Source organism: Triturus cristatus, chromosome 3_2 (genome assembly GCF_964204655.1).
Source record: "Triturus cristatus chromosome 3_2, aTriCri1.1, whole genome shotgun sequence".
In the NCBI taxonomy this organism is placed as follows: Eukaryota; Metazoa; Chordata; class Amphibia; order Caudata; family Salamandridae; genus Triturus; species Triturus cristatus.
The window spans coordinates 7,755,755-7,780,376 of record NC_140584.1 but is presented as its reverse complement, the minus strand read 5'-3'; the positions used below and the strand labels follow the sequence as shown (position 1 = coordinate 7,780,376).

Genomic DNA, 24,622 nt, shown 5'->3' with positions numbered 1-24,622 from the left:
CAACAGTTGATTGAGGACTTGACCGCCAAGGTGGCACCACACCTCCAACCGCGACACAGGTATCCTACTGCCCCAAGATGAAGGTGATGGCAGCCCTACATTTTTTTGCCACAGGTACGTTTCAATTCACCATAGCTGATGTTGGTGGCATGTCACAGACAATGTTCAGCCGTGTCCTGTGTGATGTTTTGGCAGCCATGTTGGAGCACCTTGATGAATTCATCCATTTTCCGACTCCTGAGAAGTTGACAGGTGTCAAGGGGGATTTCTATGCCCTGGGAGGGATGACCCATGTCATTGGGTCCATTGATGGGACACATGTGGCTTTGGTACCACCACAGGCACAGGAGGTAGCCTATCGCAACCGTAAACATTACCACTCTATAAATGCCCTTGTGGTGTGTCTTGCTAACATGCTGATTTCCCATGTCTGTGCATGTTTTCCAGGGTCAGCACACGATGCCTACATCATGAGGCGTAGCAGGGTGCCACAAATGATGCTGCGGCTGCACAATGAACGAGCATGTCTTGTTGGTGGGTATTCTCTGTGGTGAACACCCTAAATATCGATTCCGAAATATCGACTGCCCAGAATATCGAAGTTAAAATATAGAGTGGACAGAATATCGAATTATCAAAATATAGATAGGTCAGAATATCGAAATTGGGGTACGAAATATCGATTTCCATAATATAGAATTTAAAAATATAGAATTCCATAAAATCGAATTTTAAAATATAGATTACCATAATATCGAATTTAAAAATATAGATATCTATAATATCGAAAATAATTTACTGTTATGTATGGTAGTATATGTGTTAAAATTATGTATTATTTTTGTAATGTTTGTTTAATTTATTTAAACTAATGGATGTTATGTAATTTAATTTTTGCGTAATTTAATTCCGTAGCGGGTTGTGGGTTTATAGGGGAATAGGGTGGGAAGTAATTTAATTATGGTTAATTAAATATTAATTATATTTATATGTTTTGATAATTAATTGATTGATAATTATTAATTGGTAATTAATTGTTATTAAATGGTAATTAATTTATATTAATTGATTAATTGATAATTATGTTAATTGTATTTTTTAATATTAGGAGCGGGTTGTGGGTTTGTAGAGGAATTGGGTGGGAAGTAATTTAATTGTAATAAAGTAAATAATTATTTTGTTATTTATGTGTATTGATAATTAATTGATAATTAATTATTAATTGGTAAATAATTTGTATTAATGGGTAAATATTTTTTATGAATTGCTAATTAATTTTTATATTAATTGCAAAATTATTTTTATTAATTCATTAGTTGATAATAATGTTAATTGTATTTTGTATTATTGGGATTGGGTTGTGGGTTTAGAGGGGAATTGGGTGGGAAGTAAATTAATTGTAATAAAGTAAATATTCATTTTTTTATTTATGTGTATTGATAATTGATAATTAATTATTAATTGGTAATTAATTTGTTTTAATTGGTAATTAATTTTTATTAATTGCTAATTAATATTTTTCAATGGTAATTAATTGTTATTAATTGGTAATTATGTTTAATTAACTTTTTATTGGTATTGATAATTAATGTAATCTTATTTTAAAATTAAATCATTACTTTCCCTACTTTTGCACTCTCAGGATTGGGAGTAGTATTTTTTACCCTCCCGCTATCCAACGATTTCCTTACTGTTGCACTCTCTGGAGTGGGAATAGTAATTTTAACTCTCCCGCTATCCAATGCTTTCCCTACTGTTGCACTCTTTGGAGTGGGAATAGCAATTTTTACCCCTACGCTATCCGACGTTTTCCCTACTGTTGCACTCACTGGAGTGGGAATAGTAATTTTTACCCCTACGCTATCCAATGCTTTCCCTACTGTTGCACTCACTGGAGTGGGAATAGTAATTTTTCCATTCCCGCTATCCAACGCTTTCCCTACTGTTGCACTCTCTGGAGTGGGAATAGTGGGAATGCGTTGTAACGTCATACATCCCACTCCGTACATACACGGGTGGGGTGGGGGTACACTCCGTACATACATGGGTGGGGTGGGGGTACGCTCCGTACATACACGGGTGGGGGTATGCTCCGTACATACACGGGTGGGGTGGGGGTACGCTCCGTACATACACAGGTGGGGGTACGCTCCGTACATATGGGGGCTGGGGGGGTTCGGCGCGTACATACAGGGGCTGGGGGGTACGGCGCGTACATACGGGGGCTGGGGGGTTTCGGCGCGTACATACGGGGCTGGGGGGGTTCGGCGCGTACATACGGGGGCTGGGGGGGGTTCGGCGCGTATGCGGGCACATGTCTCCATGGTTGCTATTGCAGTTCGCTCCGTACGGTGTTTTTTCCATTCGGTTGTACAATCGGACGCACGGGACGGATCGTACTTGCGCGCTCGGACTTCAGTTTTCCGATTCGTACGTAAAATCGTCCGGGGACATGTCGGACTCTTTTCCCGACCCGAGGACGTGTTGGGGAATTTTCCCAATGCGATTCGTAGGTATTTTTTCCCATACGAATCATACTTGCCAGTTTGTATGGTGCTTGTACGATTCGTACGGAAAAAAATCCGGATACGATTCGTACGGGGAAAATTTTTCCAGGATCAGAATCTCCACCTCTATATTTTGGAATCGATATTTTACTACTTACCTGTTTGTAGATAGGGAGTCGATATTCTGTCCTTCTATATTTTGGCGTTGATATTTTGGGCATTCTATATTATGTCCCTCAATATTTAGTCACTGAACCATACTCTGTTTGTCCTGTGTGTTGCGGTATCTTTGTCTCTTACGGCATCTCCTGACCCACTTATTTACATGATGTTTCCATGTAGGGGACTCTGGCTATACCAACATGCCATGGCTGATGACGCCTCTCCGCAACCCAAGATCAGCTGCAGATCACCGGTATAACAATGCACACGGGCAGACCAGGCGAGTGATTGAGAGGATGTTTGGCCTCCTGAAGAGCCGATTCCGGTGCCTTCACAAGACAGGCGGGTCCCTCCCATATGCACCAGCGAAGGTCTGCAAAATCTTCCTTGTGTGCTGCATGCTGCACAACATGGCAGTGGAGAAGGCAGTGCCACTCATCCTGGAGCAGGATGAGCAGTAACATCCACCCGTTGAGGATGAAGGGCTTGGTCACGAGGCAAGTGAGGAGGAGGAGGAGGAGGAGGAGGAGGAGGAAGAGGAGGAGGAGGAGGAGGATATCCGGAGTCAGCTCATACGCAACTTCTTCTCATAATGGTGAGTCCCTGGGTCTGAGTGTGCATGCTTGTAGCCTTGGGTGGCATGTGTTGCAATGTGTGTGTCCAGCTGACTGTATGCTAAGTGACTTAGATGTGTGTTCTGATGTGTCACTCGAGTGATGATGTCATTCCACACATTTTAGCTGAGACACTTTCTTTTAAATTAGCACGGGGACAACATTGTTCATGTTTAGTATATTACCATGTATGCGGAGAAAAATCTTTTAGCTGACTTCTTGTGTGTCTGTCATTCCCAGGTTCTTGCGCATGTTGTCTTCTCGTGTCTTCGTTGTCCTCCTGCTATTCCTCATGAGTATTGCAACATGTGCTGAATCAGCGTTCCATGCACGGACATGGGGAAATGTCATTTTGGGTAAGGATTGCAGCAAGGCATTTTGGGGGTGGAACGTGTTTGGAATGTGTGGGGACTGCTTCTGTGCATGTTGTGTTACCATGCATACATGTCGACTCACTATGGGGCATATAACATGTAGCATGACTCCCATGAATTGACAGTCACCCTTCGTGACAGTCATCTGTAATGGTTTTTGGATTCTGATGAAGGCATCAATGTTTGTAAAACTTCCCTCTGAAACATACGGGATGCTATGGGTGGACATAGTGTGGGACATCCCCATGACAGGCTCAATGGGGAATTGCAGCCTCTCCGTGTGCAGCAGGAGGTGTTTGGCTCATCCCCTTAACTTGTGTCCAAGTTCATTTGGATTTACAACATCCGTGTTGTGAAGGGGGTGTCCAGCGTAGGTCCCACATGTTCAGTCAAACGACCTGTGAGTCTGTTCATATTGATGCATTTCCCTTAGTGTGAGCTTGAGTAATAAAGGTGTTCCTCACCCTCCAAAGTGCCTCATCTCTGTCAATGCAGGTCTCTTGCCACTTTGCATGCGTCATCTCCAGCATAGTTGTCAAAGATTGTGCATATGAGTGTATGTGTAGTTCGGCAACATGCATGCAGTTCTTCATGGCTAATAATCTCTATTGTGCATGAAGTCCATGGTTGTGTATGTATTTGGGCAGGTTGCTCCACCAACGGGCCGTCAATGCCTGCTGAGGGTGTGTCTCCTGTGTGCAGCTCGGCCTTCTGTTTCCTGACCCTGTGTCAGTCATCTTTGGTGATTGTTCATCCATTTTCTCAGGGTGAGCCATGAGTAACATGACACTCCTTCCTTTACATACGCCTGTTGCAGTTGTCCTTTCTGACATCCTTGTCTTTGTGTGCTACTTTCGGCCTAGTTTCCAGTACATGCCGCCTGCTGCTGCAGGCCCTGCGGCAAGGGCCCACCAAGTTCCCAGATTCTGCAACCCACACGCCTCCAAGATGCTCCTCCCTTCCTCCCTCCATCCATTCATTAGGCTGTCATCAGTCTGTGCCACTGTTGCAGCCACGCGGTGCCAAAGGCAGGACCATCAGCGCATGCAACGTGCACATTGCACGACCCTCATGTCCTTGCATGACCCACATCACACAACAGTCTCATGTTGCAGCCACCCTCCAAGCAATGTCCAAGCGAAAATCAACCGCCTGCTCTCAGGCATACCCTAAGCACACACACCATACCTTTGCATGCTGAGTGTGCAACTCCAACTGCCTACAAAGCGCTGCCCCGCCCTCCAGGCCCTGTCACACCAACCAGGTCATGTCCCTCCTACTCCACACCGGCTCCGTCCACCAGCACGCCATTGGACTCTGTTACCTCCTCAACACAACAGGCCCACACATCACCTTCATGACAGTGACCTGGATGAAAGCATCCTCAGCACACTATTTCTTCATTGCCATCTCAGACGGATACAAGAGCACCTGCAGGGACGGCACTAACAATCCCGGAGGATGAATTGATATCTATTCCCAAGTACGCACTCAGGGTCACAAATCCGGTTCGGCACAAACCCCCTGCAAACCCTCAGAGTAACACTCATCTACAGATCTCTAGTCCTACATCCACAATTCCGCAAAGCCATCAACACGTCCATCATCACGCACGCCCTCACATCCACAGGATACATGTGGCTGTGGGCCAGGAACTTCTGGCTGGATGAGAACCACACCAGCAGCCATCATTGGTCCATCCATATTAGCATCCACGTCTCCGACGGGCAACACACTGCCACACACCCCGCTACCAATCCCCCAAAGATGCTTAATGTAAGTCAACACAGACATGCTGTGTGGAACACTGGAACCAACACCCCCGCCACACCCTGCAACCTCACAGACTGGATCAGCAACTGATCCAACAATCTAGCCACGTTGACGGACTTTCCTGTGATGCACATCAACAATTAAGCCACCTGGGACAAGGCAGGGCCTAGGTGTGTCAGGCAGTGATATTGCACATGTCTCCTCATGTAGTTGCATAATTGATATGTGATGACCTGTGTACACATGTCATGTGTGATGGGGCAATATGTGGCACACTTCCCCTTCACACTTTGCACATGTGTGCCTGTAGTACAAACGTGTCAAGCACAGCATCACTAGTATGGCACAGTCACCACCACCCGCAACTGTCCCCTGATGCCAGGGACAATAACAACTGACATTTCACAATCAGCATGCCCCGATGTGACTATGTCATGTGTGTGTCATGTGTTCCCATGAGCTTGCTGTTAGTGTTCCGTCAACTACATCTGCTGTTGCTGCATCCAACATGTGTCTGTGTGGAGATGGGCATGGCACACATCTACGCACACCATGCCACATGCGGATTCCCATGTAAGCAGGGTCTGTATGCATCGGACATGATATTTTCACATTAGGACATATCTGCGTCGTCTCAATGTCTGTGTTTCTGTTTTTACGTGTACCCCTTCATCGCAATGTGTTGGATCTGTACATTTGACATTCCATGTGACCTGTGCGTCTAGCTTGCCGTCAGCTGTCTGTATGAGATGACATCCTTTAAATGCAGCTATGTGGATGTATGTCACTTCTGTGATGTCTCTGGCTGTTCACTCAGACTGGCCCCCAGCTCGTTTCAGGGCATGTCATGTAGACTTGACAATCAACGGGTGTATCTGGCTTTTCGTAGGAGTATCACCAAGCTAGCATACGTGTCCTGGATGTATTGCACACACCAGACTCTGTATTTAGCAGATGTGTAGTAGCAGTTGAGCATGTGCTCTGTTCATTGACATTGATGTTGTCATGCTCTCAATCTTCGTCATTCATCACAATTTTCTGCAGGGCACTGCCTGTCCCCCGACCAATGCCAGACTTGGGTGCCATGAGGGAACGTGCCTGCATCCGACGTTACAGATTCACTCAACAGTTGATTGAGGACTTGACCGCCAAGGTGGCACCACACCTCCAACCGCGACACAGGTATCCTACTGCCCCAAGATGAAGGTGATGGCAGCCCTACATTTTTTTGCCACAGGTACGTTTCAATTCACCATAGCTGATGTTGGTGGCATGTCACAGACAATGTTCAGCCGTGTCCTGTGTGATGTTTTGGCAGCCATGTTGGAGCACCTTGATGAATTCATCCATTTTCCGACTCCTGAGAAGTTGACAGGTGTCAAGGGTGATTTCTATGCCCTGGGAGGGATGCCCCATGTCATTGGGTCCATTGATGGGACACATGTGGCTTTGGTACCACCACAGGCACAGGAGGTAGCCTATCGCAACCGTAAACATTACCACTCTATAAATGCCCTTGTGGTGTGTCTTGCTAACATGCTGATTTCCCATGTCTGTGCATGTTTTCCAGGGTCAGCACACGATGCCTACATCATGAGGCGTAGCAGGGTGCCACAAATGATGCTGCGGCTGCACAATGAACGAGCATGTCTTGTTGGTGGGTATACTCTGTGGTGAACACCCTAAATATCGATTCCGAAATATCGACTGCCCAGAATATCGAAGTTAAAATATAGAGTGGACAGAATATCGAATTATCAAAATATAGATAGGTCAGAATATCGAAATTGGGGTACGAAATATCGATTTCCATAATATAGAATTTAAAAATATAGAATTCCATAAAATCGAATTTTAAAATATAGATTACCATAATATCAAATTTAAAAATATAGATATCTATAATATCGAAAAAAAATTACTGTTATGTATGGTAGTATATGTGTTAAAATTATGTATTATTTTTGTAATGTTTGTTTAATTTATTTAAACTAATGGATGTTATGTAATTTAATTTTTGCGTAATTTAATTCCGTAGTGGGTTGTGGGTTTATAGGGGAATAGGGTGGGAAGTAATTTAATTATGGTTAATTAAATATTAATTATATTTATATGTTTTGATAATTAATTGATTGATAATTATTAATTGGTAATTAATTTTTATTAATTGGTAATTAATTTATATTAATTGATTAATTGATAATTATGTTAATTGTATTTTTTAATATTAGGAGCGGGTTGTGGGTTTGTAGAGGAATTGGGTGGGAAGTAATTTAATTGTAATAAAGTAAATAATTATTTTGTTATTTATGTGTATTGATAATTAATTGATAATTAATTATTAATTGGTAAATAATTTGTATTAATGGGTAAATATTTTTTATGAATTGCTAATTAATTTTTATATTAATTGCAAAATTATTTTTATTAATTCATTAGTTGATAATGTTAATTGTATTTTGTATTATTGGGAGTGGGTTGTGGGTTTAGAGGGGAATTGGGTGGGAAGTAAATTAATTGTAATAAAGTAAATATTCATTTTTTTATTTATGTGTATTGATAATTGATAATTAATTATTAATTGGTAATTAATTTGTTTTAATTGGTAATTAATTTTTATTAATTGCTAATTAATATTTTTCAATGGTAATTAATTGTTATTAATTGGTAATTATGTTTAATTAACTTTTTATTGGTATTGATAATTAATGTAATCTTATTTTAAAATTAAATCATTACTTTCCCTACTTTTGCACTCTCAGGATTGGGAGTAGTATTTTTTACCCTCCCGCTATCCAACGATTTCCTTACTGTTGCACTCTCTGGAGTGGGAATAGTAATTTTAACTCTCCCGCTATCCAATGCTTTTCCTACTGTTGCACTCTTTGGAGTGGGAATAGCAATTTTTACCCCTACGCTATCCGACGTTTTCCCTACTGTTGCACTCACTGGAGTGGGAATAGTAATTTTTACCCCTACGCTATCCAACGCTTTCCCTACTGTTGCACTCACTGGAGTGGGAATAGTAATTTTTCCATTCCCGCTATCCAACGCTTTCCCTACTGTTGCACTCTCTGGAGTGGGAATAGTAATTTTTACCCTCCCGCTATCCAACACTTTCCCTACTGTTGCACTCTCTGGAGTGGGAATAGTAATTTTTACCCCTACGCTATCCAACGCTTTCCCTACTGTTGCACTCACTGGAGTGGGAATAGTAATTTTTACCCCTACGCTATCCAACGTTTTCCCTACTGTTGCACTCACTGGAGTGGGAATAGTAGTTTTTACGCTCTCACTATTCAACAAAAGCTCTACTTTTTTTACATTACTTTTATTATGTTTACATTTTAAGCTTTTTTATATTATATTATGTATGTTTTATTTAATTGTTTTTAATATTTAATTACTTTTATATTATTTTTAATACGTTTAAAATATTCGATATTTTAGCTAACTATATTTTAACATTCTGGTGCCGATTCCGATCCTGGAAAAACCGGGTACGAACCGTCGGTCGGAGCGTTTTCTCCGTCCGACTCGTACCCGGGAAAAAAACCCTACAAACTTGCAAGTACGATTCGTACGGGAACACCATTTCCGTACGAATCGGAAAAAACACCGACCGACAGTAAAACACATACGAATGTGATTCGGGACACCGCGGACGTGACGTCCGGACGGAGCTAGGCACGTTTTCACGTACCAGCAAGTACGATTCGTACCGACAGCAGTCTGGACGACAATATTTTTACGGCACCCAAAAAGTGCCGGAAAAGCTAAGTACGCCGCGATGCGAGCGGAATAGGGGGCCCGGTACGCGCCGTACCCCTGCAGCCCCCGTATGTATGCGCCGTACCCACCCCCAGCCCCCGTATGTATGCGCCGAACTCCCCCCAGCCCCCGTATGTACGGAGCGTACCCCCACCCGTGTATGTACGGAGCGTACCCCCACCCCACCTGTGTATGTACGGAGCATACCCCCACCCCACCCGCGTATGTACGGTGCGTACCCCCACCCGTGTATGTACGGACCGACCCCCACCCCCGTATGTACGGAGCGCACCCTACCCGTGTATGTACGGAGCGTACCCCCACCCCACCCGTGTATGTACGCTCCGTAGGGAAACATCGTTTACAACGCGGGGATTACATTGCGATGCCATTACATCGCTGTTTTTACAACGCAAGCCGTTACAACGACTTGCGCTAGATAGCGCTCTAGGACAAGGAATAGTATAATTTACTATCCAACACCTTCCCTACTGTACGTAGACTGGAGTTGGAATAGTAAATTATACTACTCCTAAGTCCAGCGCCCTCCATCGCAAATCGTTGTAACGACTTGCGTTGTCAAAACCGCGATGTAAGGTACCGCGATATAAATGTATGCGTTGTAACGTCATACATTTCACTCCGTACATACACGGGTGGGGTGGGGGTACACTCCGTACATACATGGGTGGGGTGGGGGTACGCTCCGTACATACACGGGTGGGGGTATGCTCCGTACATACACGGGTGGGGTGGGGGTACGCTCCGTACATACACAGGTGGGGGTACGCTCCGTACATATGGGGGCTGGGGGGGTTCGGCGCGTACATACAGGGGCTGGGGGGTACGGCGCGTACATACGGGGGCTGGGGGGTTTCGGCGCGTACATACGGGGCTGGGGGGGTTCGGCGCGTACATACGGGGGCTGGGGGGGGTTCGGCGCGTATGCGGGCACATGTCTCCATGGTTGCTATTGCAGTTCGCTCCGTACGGTGTTTTTTCCATTCGGTTGTACAATCGGACGCACGGGACGGATCGTACTTGCGCGCTCGGACTTCAGTTGTCCGATTCGTACGTAAAATGGTCCGGGGACATGTCGGACTCTTTTCCCGACCCGAGGACGTGTTGGGGAATTTTCCCAATGCGATTCGTAGGTATTTTTTCCCATACGAATCATACTTGCCAGTTTGTATGGTGCTTGTACGATTCGTACGGAAAAAAATCCGGATACGATTCGTACGGGGAAAATTTTTCCAGGATCGGAATCTCCACCTCTATATTTTGGAATCGATATTTTACTACTTACCTGTTTGTAGATAGGGAGTCGATATTCTGTCCTTCTATATTTTGGCGTTGATATTTTGGGCATTCTATATTATGTCCCTCAATATTTAGTCACTGAACCATACTCTGTTTGTCCTGTGTGTTGCGGTATCTTTGTCTCTTACGGCATCTCCTGACCCACTTATTTACATGATGTTTCCATGTAGGGGACTCTGGCTATACCAACATGCCATGGCTGATGACGCCTCTCCGCAACCCAAGATCAGCTGCAGATCACCGGTATAACAATGCACACGGGCAGACCAGGCGAGTGATTGAGAGGATGTTTGGCCTCCTGAAGAGCCGATTCCGGTGCCTTCACAAGACAGGCGGGTCCCTCCCATATGCACCGGCGAAGGTCTGCAAAATCTTCCTTGTGTGCTGCATGCTGCACAACATGGCAGTGGAGAAGGCAGTGCCACTCATCCTGGAGCAGGATGAGCAGTAACATCCACCCGTTGAGGATGAAGGGCTTGGTCACGAGGCAAGTGAGGAGGAGGAGGAGGAGGAGGAGGAAGAGGAGGAGGAGGAGGAGGATATCCGGAGTCAGCTCATACGCAACTTCTTCTCATAATGGTGAGTCCCTGGGTCTGAGTGTGCATGCTTGTAGCCTTGGGTGGCATGTGTTGCAATGTGTGTGTCCAGCTGACTGTATGCTAAGTGACTTAGATGTGTGTTCTGATGTGTCACTCGAGTGATGATGTCATTCCACACATTTTAGCTGAGACACTTTCTTTTAAATTAGCACGGGGACAACATTGTTCATGTTTAGTATATTACCATGTATGCGGAGAAAAATCTTTTAGCTGACTTCTTGTGTGTCTGTCATTCCCAGGTTCTTGCGCATGTTGTCTTCTCGTGTCTTCGTTGTCCTCCTGCTATTCCTCATGAGTATTGCAACATGTGCTGAATCAGCGTTCCATGCACGGACATGGGGAAATGTCATTTTGGGTAAGGATTGCAGCAAGGCATTTTGGGGGTGGAACGTGTTTGGAATGTGTGGGGACTGCTTCTGTGCATGTTGTGTTACCATGCATACATGTCGACTCACTATGGGGCACATAACATGTAGCATGACTCCCATGAATTGACAGTCACCCTTCGTGACAGTCATCTGTAATGGTTTTTGGATTCTGATGAAGGCATCAATGTTTGTAAAACTTCCCTCTGAAACATACGGGATGCTATGGGTGGACATAGTGTGGGACATCCCCATGACAGGCTCAATGGGGAATTGCAGCCTCTCCGTGTGCAGCAGGAGGTGTTTGGCTCATCCCCTTAACTTGTGTCCAAGTTCATTTGGATTTACAACATCCGTGTTGTGAAGGGGGTGTCCAGCGTAGGTCCCACATGTTCAGTCAAACGACCTGTGAGTCTGTTCATATTGATGCATTTCCCTTAGTGTGAGCTTGAGTAATAAAGGTGTTCCTCACCCTCCAAAGTGCCTCATCTCTGTCAATGCAGGTCTCTTGCCACTTTGCATGCGTCATCTCCGGCATAGTTGTCAAAGATTGTGCATATGAGTGTATGTGTAGTTCGGCAACATGCATGCAGTTCTTCATGGCTAATAATCTCTATTGTGCATGAAGTCCATGGTTGTGTATGTATTTGGGCAGGTTGCTCCACCAACGGGCCGTCAATGCCTGCTGAAGGTGTGTCTCCTGTGTGCAGCTCGGCCTTCTGTTTCCTGACCCTGTGTCAGTCATCTTTGGTGATTGTTCATCCATTTTCTCAGGGTGAGCCATGAGTAACATGACACTCCTTCCTTTACATACGCCTGTTGCAGTTGTCCTTTCTGACATCCTTGTCTTTGTGTGCTACTTTCGGCCTAGTTTCCAGTACATGCCGCCTGCTGCTGCAGGCCCTGCGGCAAGGGCCCACCAAGTTCCCAGATTCTGCAACCCACACGCCTCCAAGATGCTCCTCCCTTCCTCCCTCCACCCATTCATTAGGCTGTCATCAGTCTGTGCCACTGTTGCAGCCACGCGGTGCCAAAGGCAGGACCATCAGCGCATGCAACGTGCACATTGCACGACCCTCATGTCCTTGCATGACCCACATCACACAACAGTCTCATGTTGCAGCCACCCTCCAAGCAATGTCCAAGCGAAAATCAACCGCCTGCTCTCAGGCATACCCTAAGCGCACACACCATACCTTTGCATGCTGAGTGTGCAACTCCAACTGCCTACACAGCGCTGCCCCGCCTTCCAGGCCCTGTCACACCAACCAGGTCATGTCCCTCTTACTCCACACCGGCTCCATCCACCAGCACGCCATTGGACTCTGTTACCTCCTCAACACAACAGGCCCACACATCACCTTCATGACAGTGACCTGGATGAAAGCATCCTCAGCACACTATTTCTTCATTGCCATCTCAGACGGATACAAGAGCACCTGCAGGGACGGCACTAACAATCCCGGAGGATGAATTGATATCTATTCCCAAGTACGCACTCAGGGTCACAAATCCGGTTCGGCACAAACCCCCTGCAAACCCTCAGAGTAACACTCATCTACAGATCTCTAGTCCTACATCCACAATTCCGCAAAGCCATCAACACGTCCATCATCACGCACGCCCTCACATCCACAGGATACATGTGGCTGTGGGCCAGGAACTTCTGGCTGGATGAGAACCACACCAGCAGCCATCATTGGTCCATCCATATTAGCATCCACGTCTCCGACGGGCAACACACTGCCACACACCCCGCTACCAATCCCCCAAAGATGCTTAATGTAAGTCAACACAGACATGCTGTGTGGAACACTGGAACCAACACCCCCGCCACACCCTGCAACCTCACAGACTGGATCAGCAACTGATCCAACAATCTAGCCACGTTGACGGACTTTCCTGTGATGCACATCAACAATTAAGCCACCTGGGACAAGGCAAACCTACTGGACTCATACACGTCTAGCAGGACTCTTGTGCACAGCTTGCAACACAAATAACCATCAGTGGCCTTACAACCCTGGAAAACGGTACACACAGCCATCACCATATCATCAGCAAGGACAATTGGAGATCCTTCAGATGGGGCCGAGGCCAAAAAACGGCACAACATCAAGGAGCTCATCAGCATTGTGAGTGCACTGACATCAGCTCTCCATCCAAAAGACACCCCACCCTTACAAGGCTAAGCCAATCCCTTGCAACTTTCTACCACTGCAAGGTCATGGACATACACGCAAGCCTTGGCACACAGAGGCAGAACGCACTATTATACGCGGGACCAACCACCCTCAGGTTTTGGACTTCCATCATCAGCAGATACAACACCCGGCTCATGTGCAACATCCCCTGGGGATCTCCATCAGGACCCTTCCCACACAACATCTCAACCACATCATTCCCCATCCTTGTAGCCCACGTCCAGCACGTCATGTATGTATTATTGGAGTTAGCCACATTCCATGGTAGATAGAAGCATGCAGTGACCCAGGCCCTTCTTAGACAATGGACGGCAGGAACGCTGGCTCTCAAGGAACCTCAACGTGCTTCCCTAGCCAGCAAATGTCATCAGGAAGACAGTCAACGAGCAACTGACAAACTTCCTCCATGCAAAGAGCTCCAGGCAACCTGCACAAGACCGTCTTCCACAGTAATCACCCCACTGCAACAGTCATCATTGCCACCAACACCGACAACTTTGCCCTGCTCAACAATGGTGAGGCCACCCCCCTTGACCTCTCCACAGCATTATGCACGATGTGCTCACACACTGTCAGCTCACACATCTCCAACACTGGTATCCAGGGGATGGACCAAGTAGCTCACCAGCAAGGCCATGGGAGTGGGTCTCAAGCCTTCAGCATGTAGTACAGTGGCGTCATCTGGCACATGGCCCAGGGCTCATCTCTCAGCGTGTCAATCTTCAATGTGTCCATGACCCCCCTCTCCACCATCACATGCGCACACAACCTCATCATCATCTCTTATGCCATTGACAGCCAGCTGCTCCTCACCCTCACCAAAGACACAGCCATTGCCAGTTCCAACATTCAAGAAGGCATGATATCCGTTGATGAATGGCTGAACATCAGCCACCTGAGGCTGGACTTGTACAGGACTGAGGTAATCATCTGAGGATTGTCCCCTTACAGCTGGGTCAACTCCTTGTGTCCCACCCGCAAGGGCACTGCACCAGCACCCAGTGGCCACGCACACAAGATGGTGTGCATCATGGACTCGTCGCTCACAATTGCCATGCAACTCACCAGCATCTGTACCTCATGCTGCAACACCCTCCGCATCCAACCCAACCATGCATCCTTTCACCCATTCATCCACGCATGCATCCTTTCATCCACCCATGCATCCTTTCACCCATCCACACTCTCACCCAAGTACAAATTTACCTATCCACCCTTTCACCCATTCTTTCAGTCACCCATGCATCTCTTCACCAATCCACCTTTTCACCCATCCATCCTTTCCTCCATGCATCCGTTCACCCATCCACCCTTTCACCAATCCTTTCATGCATCCACCTATTCTTCCATCATTTCACTAATTCATGCATTCTTTCACCCATCAACCCTTTCACACATCCTTTCACACACTAACTCATCCCTTCACCAATCACCCTTTCACCCACACATGCATTTTTTCACCCATCCTTTTTCCCACTCACAAATTGTTTCACACATCCATCCTTTCATGCATCCTTTCATCCATCCACCACTTTACCCATCCTTTCACCCGTCCTTTCACTTACCCATGCATTATTTCACTCATTCACCATCTCACAATCCTTTCACTCATCCTTTCACTCATCCTTTCATGAGTGCTGGTGCCCAAGGCTCTGCTCTGGCACTGCTATTAAAATTCGGTGCGCCAGATACCAAGGCTCTATATTGGTGAATTCACATCATGCCTCTTTTATTCACTAGTAAACAATTCCAGCCTCTTTATCTCACTTTTGCCAGTTCCTGCTTTCTCCCTTTGTTCTTGTTTTAACATTTTTCTCTTCCTCCTTCTTTACCATTTGTGTTTGCTCACTCTTGCCCCTGGTTAATTTCTGATGAGGAAAAATAATGAGTGCCGGTGGGCAAGGGAGTAGCCAGAAAATGTAAATACCCCCCATTTTGAACCAAAGCTCTGATGGAAGCAAGAAAGTGAAGCCAGTGAGCGCAACCCTTCGTAGAAGAGCTCCCTTGTCTCTTCAATCCAAACATGTATCCATCCATCCTTTCACCCTTCAATCCACCCACTGATATCCACCATTTCAACTTTACATTGTCTTCCATTCAGACTTTCATCCATTTTTCAGTCTTTCACCATCCATCCATCCATCCATCCATTCTTTCACCCATCCACCATTTCACCCAAGCATCCTTTTACCAATTCACCCAACCATGCATCCTTTCACCCATTCATCCACGCATGCATCCTTTCATCCACCCATGCATCCTTTCACCCATCCACACTCTCACCCAAGTACAAATTTACCTATCCACCCTTTCACCCATTCTTTCAGTCACCCATGCATCTTCACCAATCCACCTTTTCACCCATCCATCCTTTCCTCCATGCATCCGTTCACCCATCCACCCTTTCACCAATCCTTTCATGCATCCACCCATTCTTCCATCATTTCACTAATTCATGCATTCTTTCACCCATCGACCCTTTCACACATCCTTTCACACACTAACTCATCCCTTCACCATTCACCCTTTCACCCACACATGCATTTTTTCACCCATCCTTTTTCCCACTCACAAATTGGTTCACACATCCATCCTTTCATGCATCCTTTCATCCATCCACCACTTTACCCATCCTTTCACCCGTCCTTTCACTTACCCATGCATTATTTCACTCATTCACCATCTCACAATCCTTTCACTCATCCTTTCACTCATCCTTTCATGAGTGCTGGTGCCCAAGGCTCTGCTCTGGCACTGCTATTAAAATTCGGTGCGCCAGATACCAAGGCTCTATATTGGTGAATTCACATCATGCCTCTTTTATTCCCTAGTAAACACTTCCAGCCTCTTTATCTCACTTTTGCCAGTTCCTGCTTTCTCCCTTTGTTCTTGTTTTAACATTTTTCTCTTCCTCCTTCTTTACCATTTGTGTTTTCTCACTCTTGCCCCTGGTTAATTTCTGATGAGGAAAAATAATGAGTGCCGGTGGGCAAGGGAGTAGCCAGAAAATGTAAATACCCCCCACTTTGAACCAAAGCTCTGATGGAAGCAAGAAAGTGAAGCCAGTGAGCGCAACCCTTCGTAGAAGAGCTCCCTTGTCTCTTCAATCCAAACATGTATCCATCCATCCTTTCACCCTTCAATCCACCCACTGATATCCACCATTTCAACTTTACATTGTCTTCCATTCAGACTTTCATCCATTTTTCAGTCTTTCACCATCCATCCATCCATCCATTCTTTCACCCATCCACCATTTCACCCATGCATCCTTTTACCAATTCACCCAACCATGCATCCTTTCACCCATTCATCCACGCATGCATCCTTTCATCCACCCATGCATCCTTTCACCCATCCACACTCTCACCCAAGTACAAATTTACCTATCCACCCTTTCACCCATTCTTTCAGTCACCCATGCATCTTCACCAATCCACCTTTTCACCCATCCATCCTTTCCTCCATGCATCCGTTCACCCATCCACCCTTTCACCAATCCTTTCATGCATCCACCCGTTCTTCCATCATTTCACTAATTCATGCATTCTTTCACCCATCGACCCTTTCACACATCCTTTCACACACTAACTCATCCCTTCCCCATTCACCCTTTCACCCACACATGCATTTTTTCACCCATCCTTTTTCCCACTCACAAATTGTTTCACACATCCATCCTTTCACGCATCCTTTCATCCATCCACCACTTTACCCATCCTTTCACCCGTCCTTTCACTTACCCATGCATTATTTCACTCATCCACCTTCTCACAATCCTTTCACTCATCCTTTCATCTGTCCACCCTCTCACCCACAGATGCATCCTTTCATCCATCCTTTCTCCCACTCATGTATTCTTTCACCTATCTATCCTTTTATCCACCCACCCTTTCACCCATCATTTGACCCACCCATGCATACTTTCACTCATCCTATCTTTTTTTAATCTGCCATTGTTTTTTTTTCCTTTTCTATCAGCCCCTCTATCTTTAGGTGATTATGAGCTTTTGGCTGTTGAATTGCAGTAAAAAAAGGCCTAACCCCAGCTGTAGCTGATAAAGTGGGGGATTCATGAGACCCTCACTGGTGGTCCCCATCGGCAACTAGCGGCTGTAACCTGTGTACAACCATCTGAACCCACATAAGCATAACAGAATTTCCCAGCTTTTATGTACATGCTCTATCGGGGTAAGGGCAAGGGTGTGCTACTGAGATAATCTGCAACTCTGATTTTTTTTAGGTTGAGCCTAGAGTCAGCGGGCAAGCGCTGCTCGAGGGAAGATCTGTGGTAGTTCAGTACGTGGGGGAATCCCTGCCCACTCCACCGCCCATATTTTTCATTGGCTTGTATCTTTGGCCTTCTTAAATGTTGCCTTCGGATTCGTTTATAGACTTCTTAGTCCCTCCTTATTACGTCCTTGTCATCATTTGTATACTCCAATGGCTACTGGCACCTTTACATTGAGTGTTACACAGTACATGTTATTTACACTGTGAGCACTATTTTCTTTATTGAGGTTCTCCTACTGCCTTCTCTACAGTTGTTGTCCTTGCCTTCTCACCCGTTTCCCCACCCGCACTCCCATTGAAAGTGCCTTCCCGCCCCTTCTCCCCCTCCCACACACCCATTGTCCGTGCCTTCCCCCCTCCCCCCGCCTGCACTCCTGCTGTCCATGCCTTCCCACACCCTCCCTTGGGCCGAGATGCAATGCAATACGTCTCCCGTAAATGCGAGTCCTATTGCATTGCAAATGCTTGTTATAGGTAGAGCTTTCTCAGTGAAACACTCTAAATCACACAGCTCGTATTCAAGTACCACTATCTGCGTGATTGTTTAATTTATCGGTCATCTTTCACAATGTTATCACAGCAGATCTTTATTGAAACTGTATCCTCCTCTCTCTATGGATTCTTGAGCTGATTGTCCTTCGTCATGTTCAACAGCACCTTGTTGCGTCCAGTTCTATTCCCAGTCCTTCCTTTATGTTTTTATGGCTGTGTCTCGGCAACTGCACTCAGTGATAACCCGTGAACGGGGCCTGGGTACTTTTTCCTGCATTCATCACCACAAAAGTTGTTGCACAGCTGGGTGACAGCTTGAGATGCGCAAAGGTGCCCAGGGATGTGTTTCACTATGAATAGACAACAGGAAGAAGCAGATAGGACCATATTTGTGGCCAACTTAGACTGCAAAGTAAAGGAGGAAAAGCTGTTTGAGCTCTTCCTGCAGGTTCAGTATTATTTTGAAGGATCATTAAAGAGGGGTTGCAGGCAAACACATTTTAAGTATTTTCATGTTTTGCATGAGTATCTTTACCTTATCTTTCCCTACGTTAGTGTTGTCTTTTACCCGTAGATCTATTTTAGTACTACATATACCAAGATGCAATAGAAAACAAACATTTGCAAAGCAATAGGTCTCGCATTTACGCTAGTTTAAGCTATTGGCATTGTAAATGATGATGCCTTTTTTTAAAAAAAAACATAAATGAAAGGCATTGTCATTTATAATGATAATTGTTCAAACTCGCGTAAATGCGAGACCTAGTGGATTGCAAAGGCTTGTTTTATCTGATAACAGTCATTTGTTTAACCGTATCCTTTACAGTGATGTCTATAGAGGTGTAATTGGTAACTTTATTGGAATGTGGAGTAGGTGCTTCTGGTAATCCATAGACACTCTCCGGAAGAAGGATGGCACGCACCGTCTCCTCCCAGGAAGTGAAGTGCGCAGGTGTTGCAGGAGGGCCACCTCCAGTCTGCTGACTTTCAGCATGTTCTTCGGCCTTTAATTTTTTTACCTTCCTTCTCACATCATAATACCTAGTCCTGATATCATCAATTGTGCCCAGGACAGGTGCTTCAGCGTTCACCTTGTTGACTATCCTGTCCCACATCCTATTTCTCTGTGCAAGGAGGGTTTGTTGGAATTGGCTCCCAAATAACTGTGGCTCTACTCTGACTATTCCATCTACAAGCACTTCCAACTCCTTCTCTTTAAAACATGGCTGCTTCCTCTGGGGCATGGTGAGGGTGAGTGTGAAGGTGAAGATGAGGGTGAGGGTAAGTGTGGAGGTGAGAGTGAATATAAAAAAGAGTGAGTGTTTGTAAGGTTGTTTAAAGTAAAAACTGTGCAAGTTGTGTGGTGGGTGAAGTGTGAGTGTATGAGGCAGAGAGCTGGGAATGTGGACAGACTCCTGAGACCTGGCAGCAGTTGTGTTAGAGCAAAGGATCATGGTCATGTTCTCGGCCCTTTATATAGGTGGATTGGTGGGCGTGGATAATAGTTGCATTTTGTTTTTTTATTTGGCGTGCCAATGCTTGGTGTGACAAACCGACACAGTTCCGAAACGGCACGGGATGCATCGTAATCTTGTCATCGGGTAAACTGAGTCTGATTCGTAACCGGAATAGGTTGGTCGGACTACCCAAATACGAAAGGTTTCCGAGACTGATTCAGTCAGAATGCTTTCCGACAGACATCGTAATTGACCCCTATGTTATCAACTTTCATGCGCAGTCACTTCCTAACCCCTACCATCTGATCTTTTTGAAGCCTTATGCAGAGCCACTTGAGCTGGACACAAGGAGGGAGATAAAGAAAAAGAGAGTAGGAGAGATGGCCATTTTTATATTTGTAATTATCACTACAGATTAATGCAATTACTATCCTAGAATGTATATTATTTTATTTCTTATTGATGGATCAATGTGTATGAAAAACTCAGGTAAGCTTACAGTATTGTATTATGTTGGAATGCAGTATGACATTGAAGCAGCTTCTTCTGCAGGTTTATTTGGAGTCCATGTTTGTTCTTATATGGAAACAATGTATAAGGGAAATCTAATATGCTTAGCTTCATAACCTCCAAGCCGTACCTGCTGACAGTTGTGGTCTTTTTTTAATCAAAGAGTATTTTGTATCACAGGACTTTTAGATCACACTTACAATGCTAAAAGGTGATCCACAACTTCCAAAATACAGCATGCGGTTGTCTATAAACCAGACTTATTGATAGTGTCACAAATGACATAGGTTCCAAAAGGCTGATATATAAATCTCCCTTTGCCTCGAAGTCCAGGGGATGAAAGAGGGTCACGTAGGACAGTAGCGACATGGTGACCATACATAAACCGAAATGAATAGGGTTGGTGTCCAGGCAGCTCTGTGAAGAAATCCTGGCAACAATCCTAACTGTAATTGGGAGATTCATTTTCTCCTTTCTTCTGCAGTTTGCCTTTGGTTTTCTGTCATTGCTCAATCTCATATCCTCTTTCTCTACGGCTGCCTTTTACAGACACTTCTACGGGATGGCAAGCGAGAAAGCATCATCAGCACTCTATTTATTTCTTCGACGGACATCGAAAATGGGCAAATCATCGTCTGCCGTGCCAGGAACAAAGCTATACCTGGGGGGAAGGAGTCTTCCATCACCATTGATGTCCAACGTGAGTCCTTCACCAAAGGCAGTTAAGGTCCAATGCCATATTTTATCATTCAGCTGTGCTTTACCAGAGCAAGCATGTCCAACAACAAGCTTCACCATACAACACGGTAAAACTACAGGCCTTCCAATGTGCGCTTAGAGTAATTCTACAAACTGGCCATTTGTCAAAAATCAGGAATGCGTGTACTTTATGGTTCAACAATCTGATCTCTATCTGTAAGTGTCCACCATAGCGATAAACTATGGCCTTGCCTCAGATGCAACACACACCCCGCCCCCCCCCCCCCGTTTAAACTGACACAGCTGGCCTTGTGCCTTGATCATATTGGTAGGCGCCTTGATGCCTTCGGGCTTAGTTTGCGCGATACAAATTGCCTTTCATTCATTCAGTAAGGCTTGTAAAGTTCAATGTCAGTACTAAAGTTTACCTATCCTACAAGATGACTGATTACATCCCACTACACTGATTTTTGCCACATGTTATGTTTTATTTTTATACAGTAAGTTATGTCCTCGTACAAATGCTTTAAATCATTGATAGGTGATGGAAAAGATTAACTAGATCAGGCTAAGATACGGCACTATACCTCTAAAAACCTACAAATATGGGCGTATGAATGGCACTGAGGTCCCGAAATACAGGCTATGTAACTATGAACTTGAATCTCTGTTGCATGTAGTATGTGCTTGTAAATAATTGAATGGCTGGGGTGTTATTGGTTAACTCCTGCATTTCACATTTTGGGAATCAGGAAATGTCAAAATGCAATTGCAGCATGCCTAAGTGGGACACACGCTATACTAAGCACACGTTTTCTGAAATGCTTGAAGGGCACCTACAAAGTTATGAACAATAATGTCAGGTCATTTCCCAACCCCAAATGTTTTAGAGTTCTCGGTTTGGACACTCTGCACCTTATTGGATATTTACATTCAAATAGTATTTAGTCTGTTATTTGGATCGTCGACTGTTGGAACATAGAGAGGATTGACTTACGTGACAGACCCAACCTGAACAATGCACTTAGCACCTGCATAACACAATGAGTTATCACCCCTTTTTTGCATATTGAATCCATTTTGAAGGTAGTCTTTATTATGTCTCAATTTAAGAAGGAAGTGTGGGTCTATTTTATTAATTTTGCACATTGAAAAAGTTTTTGATCAGGTTTTCATGTTCTAAGATAAGAACAAAGCCAGTAGGATATCTCTGGACAGCACATTACACTGTAGGCCACTTATGAACAAAGTATGAATTTCTTTGCTCATTTGGTATATTGAATCAATCATGGAATTATGCACGTGTTATGCATTAATCTAGGAGTGAAGTATCTTTAGGTTTCATGTTTCAATATAAGAATGATGCTTGTGTGATACTTCGAGCCAGCATTATGTACTTTATGCCTTTTAAGAATAAAGTTGGAGTATTTCCATGCTCATCTTGCACACCATACCTGCACCTAGATGTTCTTCTAGCCAGGAACAATGTACTAGTTTTTGTCTGCTTATTGTGCACCCTTAATATACCTCTAGACGATATCCTGACCATGCTTTAATGCAATAATGCAAGAATGTCATTCCGTTTCTTCGTTTTTATGTTATCTAGTTTTTAGCTTAAGTATATTCATTTGATTAGTTTGATATGGCATTCAGACACAATCGGCCCTATTACGATGTAAGTAGGAAAGCCTCCAACCGCAGGTCGAAGGATTTCCGATTTGCATCGTTGGTTTCAAATCCGTCAGCCTTATTTCAATGAAGGTTGTCGGATTTGAAAACGGTCGGTCGGACCAACTGGCTTCCGACGGGCTCGAGGAACCTGTTGGCCAGTCGGAGGCTGCTCATAGTACCATATGTACCGCGTTTATGCCGTGGGGATTATGATGTTGGTTTCCAACAGGCTTTTAATGCCGGGCCTTCCGACATGAAAAGCCTGTCATAAAGTAACTTTGGGGGCACCTAGCAGGGCCCCCTTGCCACAGCAGCCTCTGGTTGGAGGCGTGGGAGGAACCTATGGTGCCCCCCTGTTAATCCCTGCACCGCGTGGCAGGCACTGTCAAGTACCTGCCACGCAGTGTAGGGATTATCAAAAATGTCCATTACTCTATGGGAGTTTGTGCTACAGCCGGTTTACGGCCTCAGCACAAACTCCCATAGAGTAAGAGTAAGAGTAATCTTTATTGTACAGTTAATTCAAACTCACAATTTAATACATTCAAACATTAAAATACATAAATCAGCTTTGTCTCTCTTTATACATTAGTGATTAAAATTCGCACCTCCAGGTTAGCTTGTTGATGTTGTACGATGAACGGGAGTCCCAGCCCCATTATCTATACTGTCCTTCCAAATATATAAGTCATGCCATTTTAAAAATGAATAAGAGATAAGAAGTAATAAAGTGCTTGTGCTTCAAGGTGCCAAAGCTTGGGCAAAACAATCCCGCTTTGGATTGGCTGTTGGCGTGCTCTATAAGGTATGCTAGCTACCTGCTATTCTGCTTCTGCATCTTGCTGGTGCTTTAGTCTTCCAGTCACCAATTTGAAGTACTTTGCAAAACGGCCGTTTAGCTGGATCTCTTCTGGGTTAAAACACCGTTTTACAGCCTGCCTGCAGGTCCTGATGCCCTTCTGGTTCCATTTTACTTGAAGTAAGGTGGCCTTATGTCCATCAAACTTGGGCTACAGAGACGACAGGACTGTTCTTCTTGTCTCCTTTTCCAAGGTGCCAGGTGAGGGAGAATTGGTAAAATGCCAAAATGCAACTTTAAAAACCTTTCTGTTATCTTCTGTTTAATTCCCTTTTTCAAATAAGGTTTATAGTCATTCAACACTATCCATCCTGTGAGCCCTCTTGGACAGAGTTTCATTATCTTATGTTAAGGATATCATTTTCACTACTTTAGTTACAACCTTTTTGAAGCTCTTATGATCTGTTGATGATTCCCAAAGTCAGTTTGAGGCTTTCTAATGATTCCAACAGGTACTTCTGGCAGGTGATTTCACTCGTTGTGACAACTCGGTCCAGAGGTGGTAATTTAGAGATCCTTGCTCTTCACCTCTGATCTTGTACCAACCTTTTATATAGGCACCCCTTCTTTCCACTGTTTGCATCTGAAGCCCAAATTCGAGGCCGCCCGCCACCCTAGTGGTGCTGGGACCGGCCGCCAGTGGTGCGGCGGTCCCGCTGTGCTAATTAGGATGGGACCGCCACCATGGCGGTCACATCCTGTATATTTAAAATTGTGGCGGGTGGTGCTGTATTAAGCACCCGCCACAATGTTAAAAGGGCATGTTGTGCATTTGCATGCACAACGTGGCAGGCACCGCGTGGTGCCTGCCACATTGTGCATGCAAATTTTGGGGGTACCATGGGTACCCCCCAAGTGCAGCCACCTGCCCCCCAACCCCCTGGGGGCCCACAATGGGCCCCCAAGGGCATTCTCCGCATGCCTTTCCATGGCAGAGTCTCCGACATGGAAA

The 24,622-nt window shown here is 45.0% G+C and overlaps 1 protein-coding gene across 1 annotated transcript in view; it reads left to right on the top strand.

The window, feature by feature from the left end:
- The window catches only part of KIRREL3 (kirre like nephrin family adhesion molecule 3), a 4,147,526-nt gene that overhangs the window by 1,789,333 nt on the left and 2,333,571 nt on the right, over positions 1-24,622 (top strand). The window contains exon 6 of the mRNA XM_085647174.1: positions 20,991-21,141. Coding sequence (XP_085503300.1) covers positions 20,991-21,141 — 151 coding nt within the window. The remainder of the gene's footprint in view (positions 1-20,990; positions 21,142-24,622) is intronic.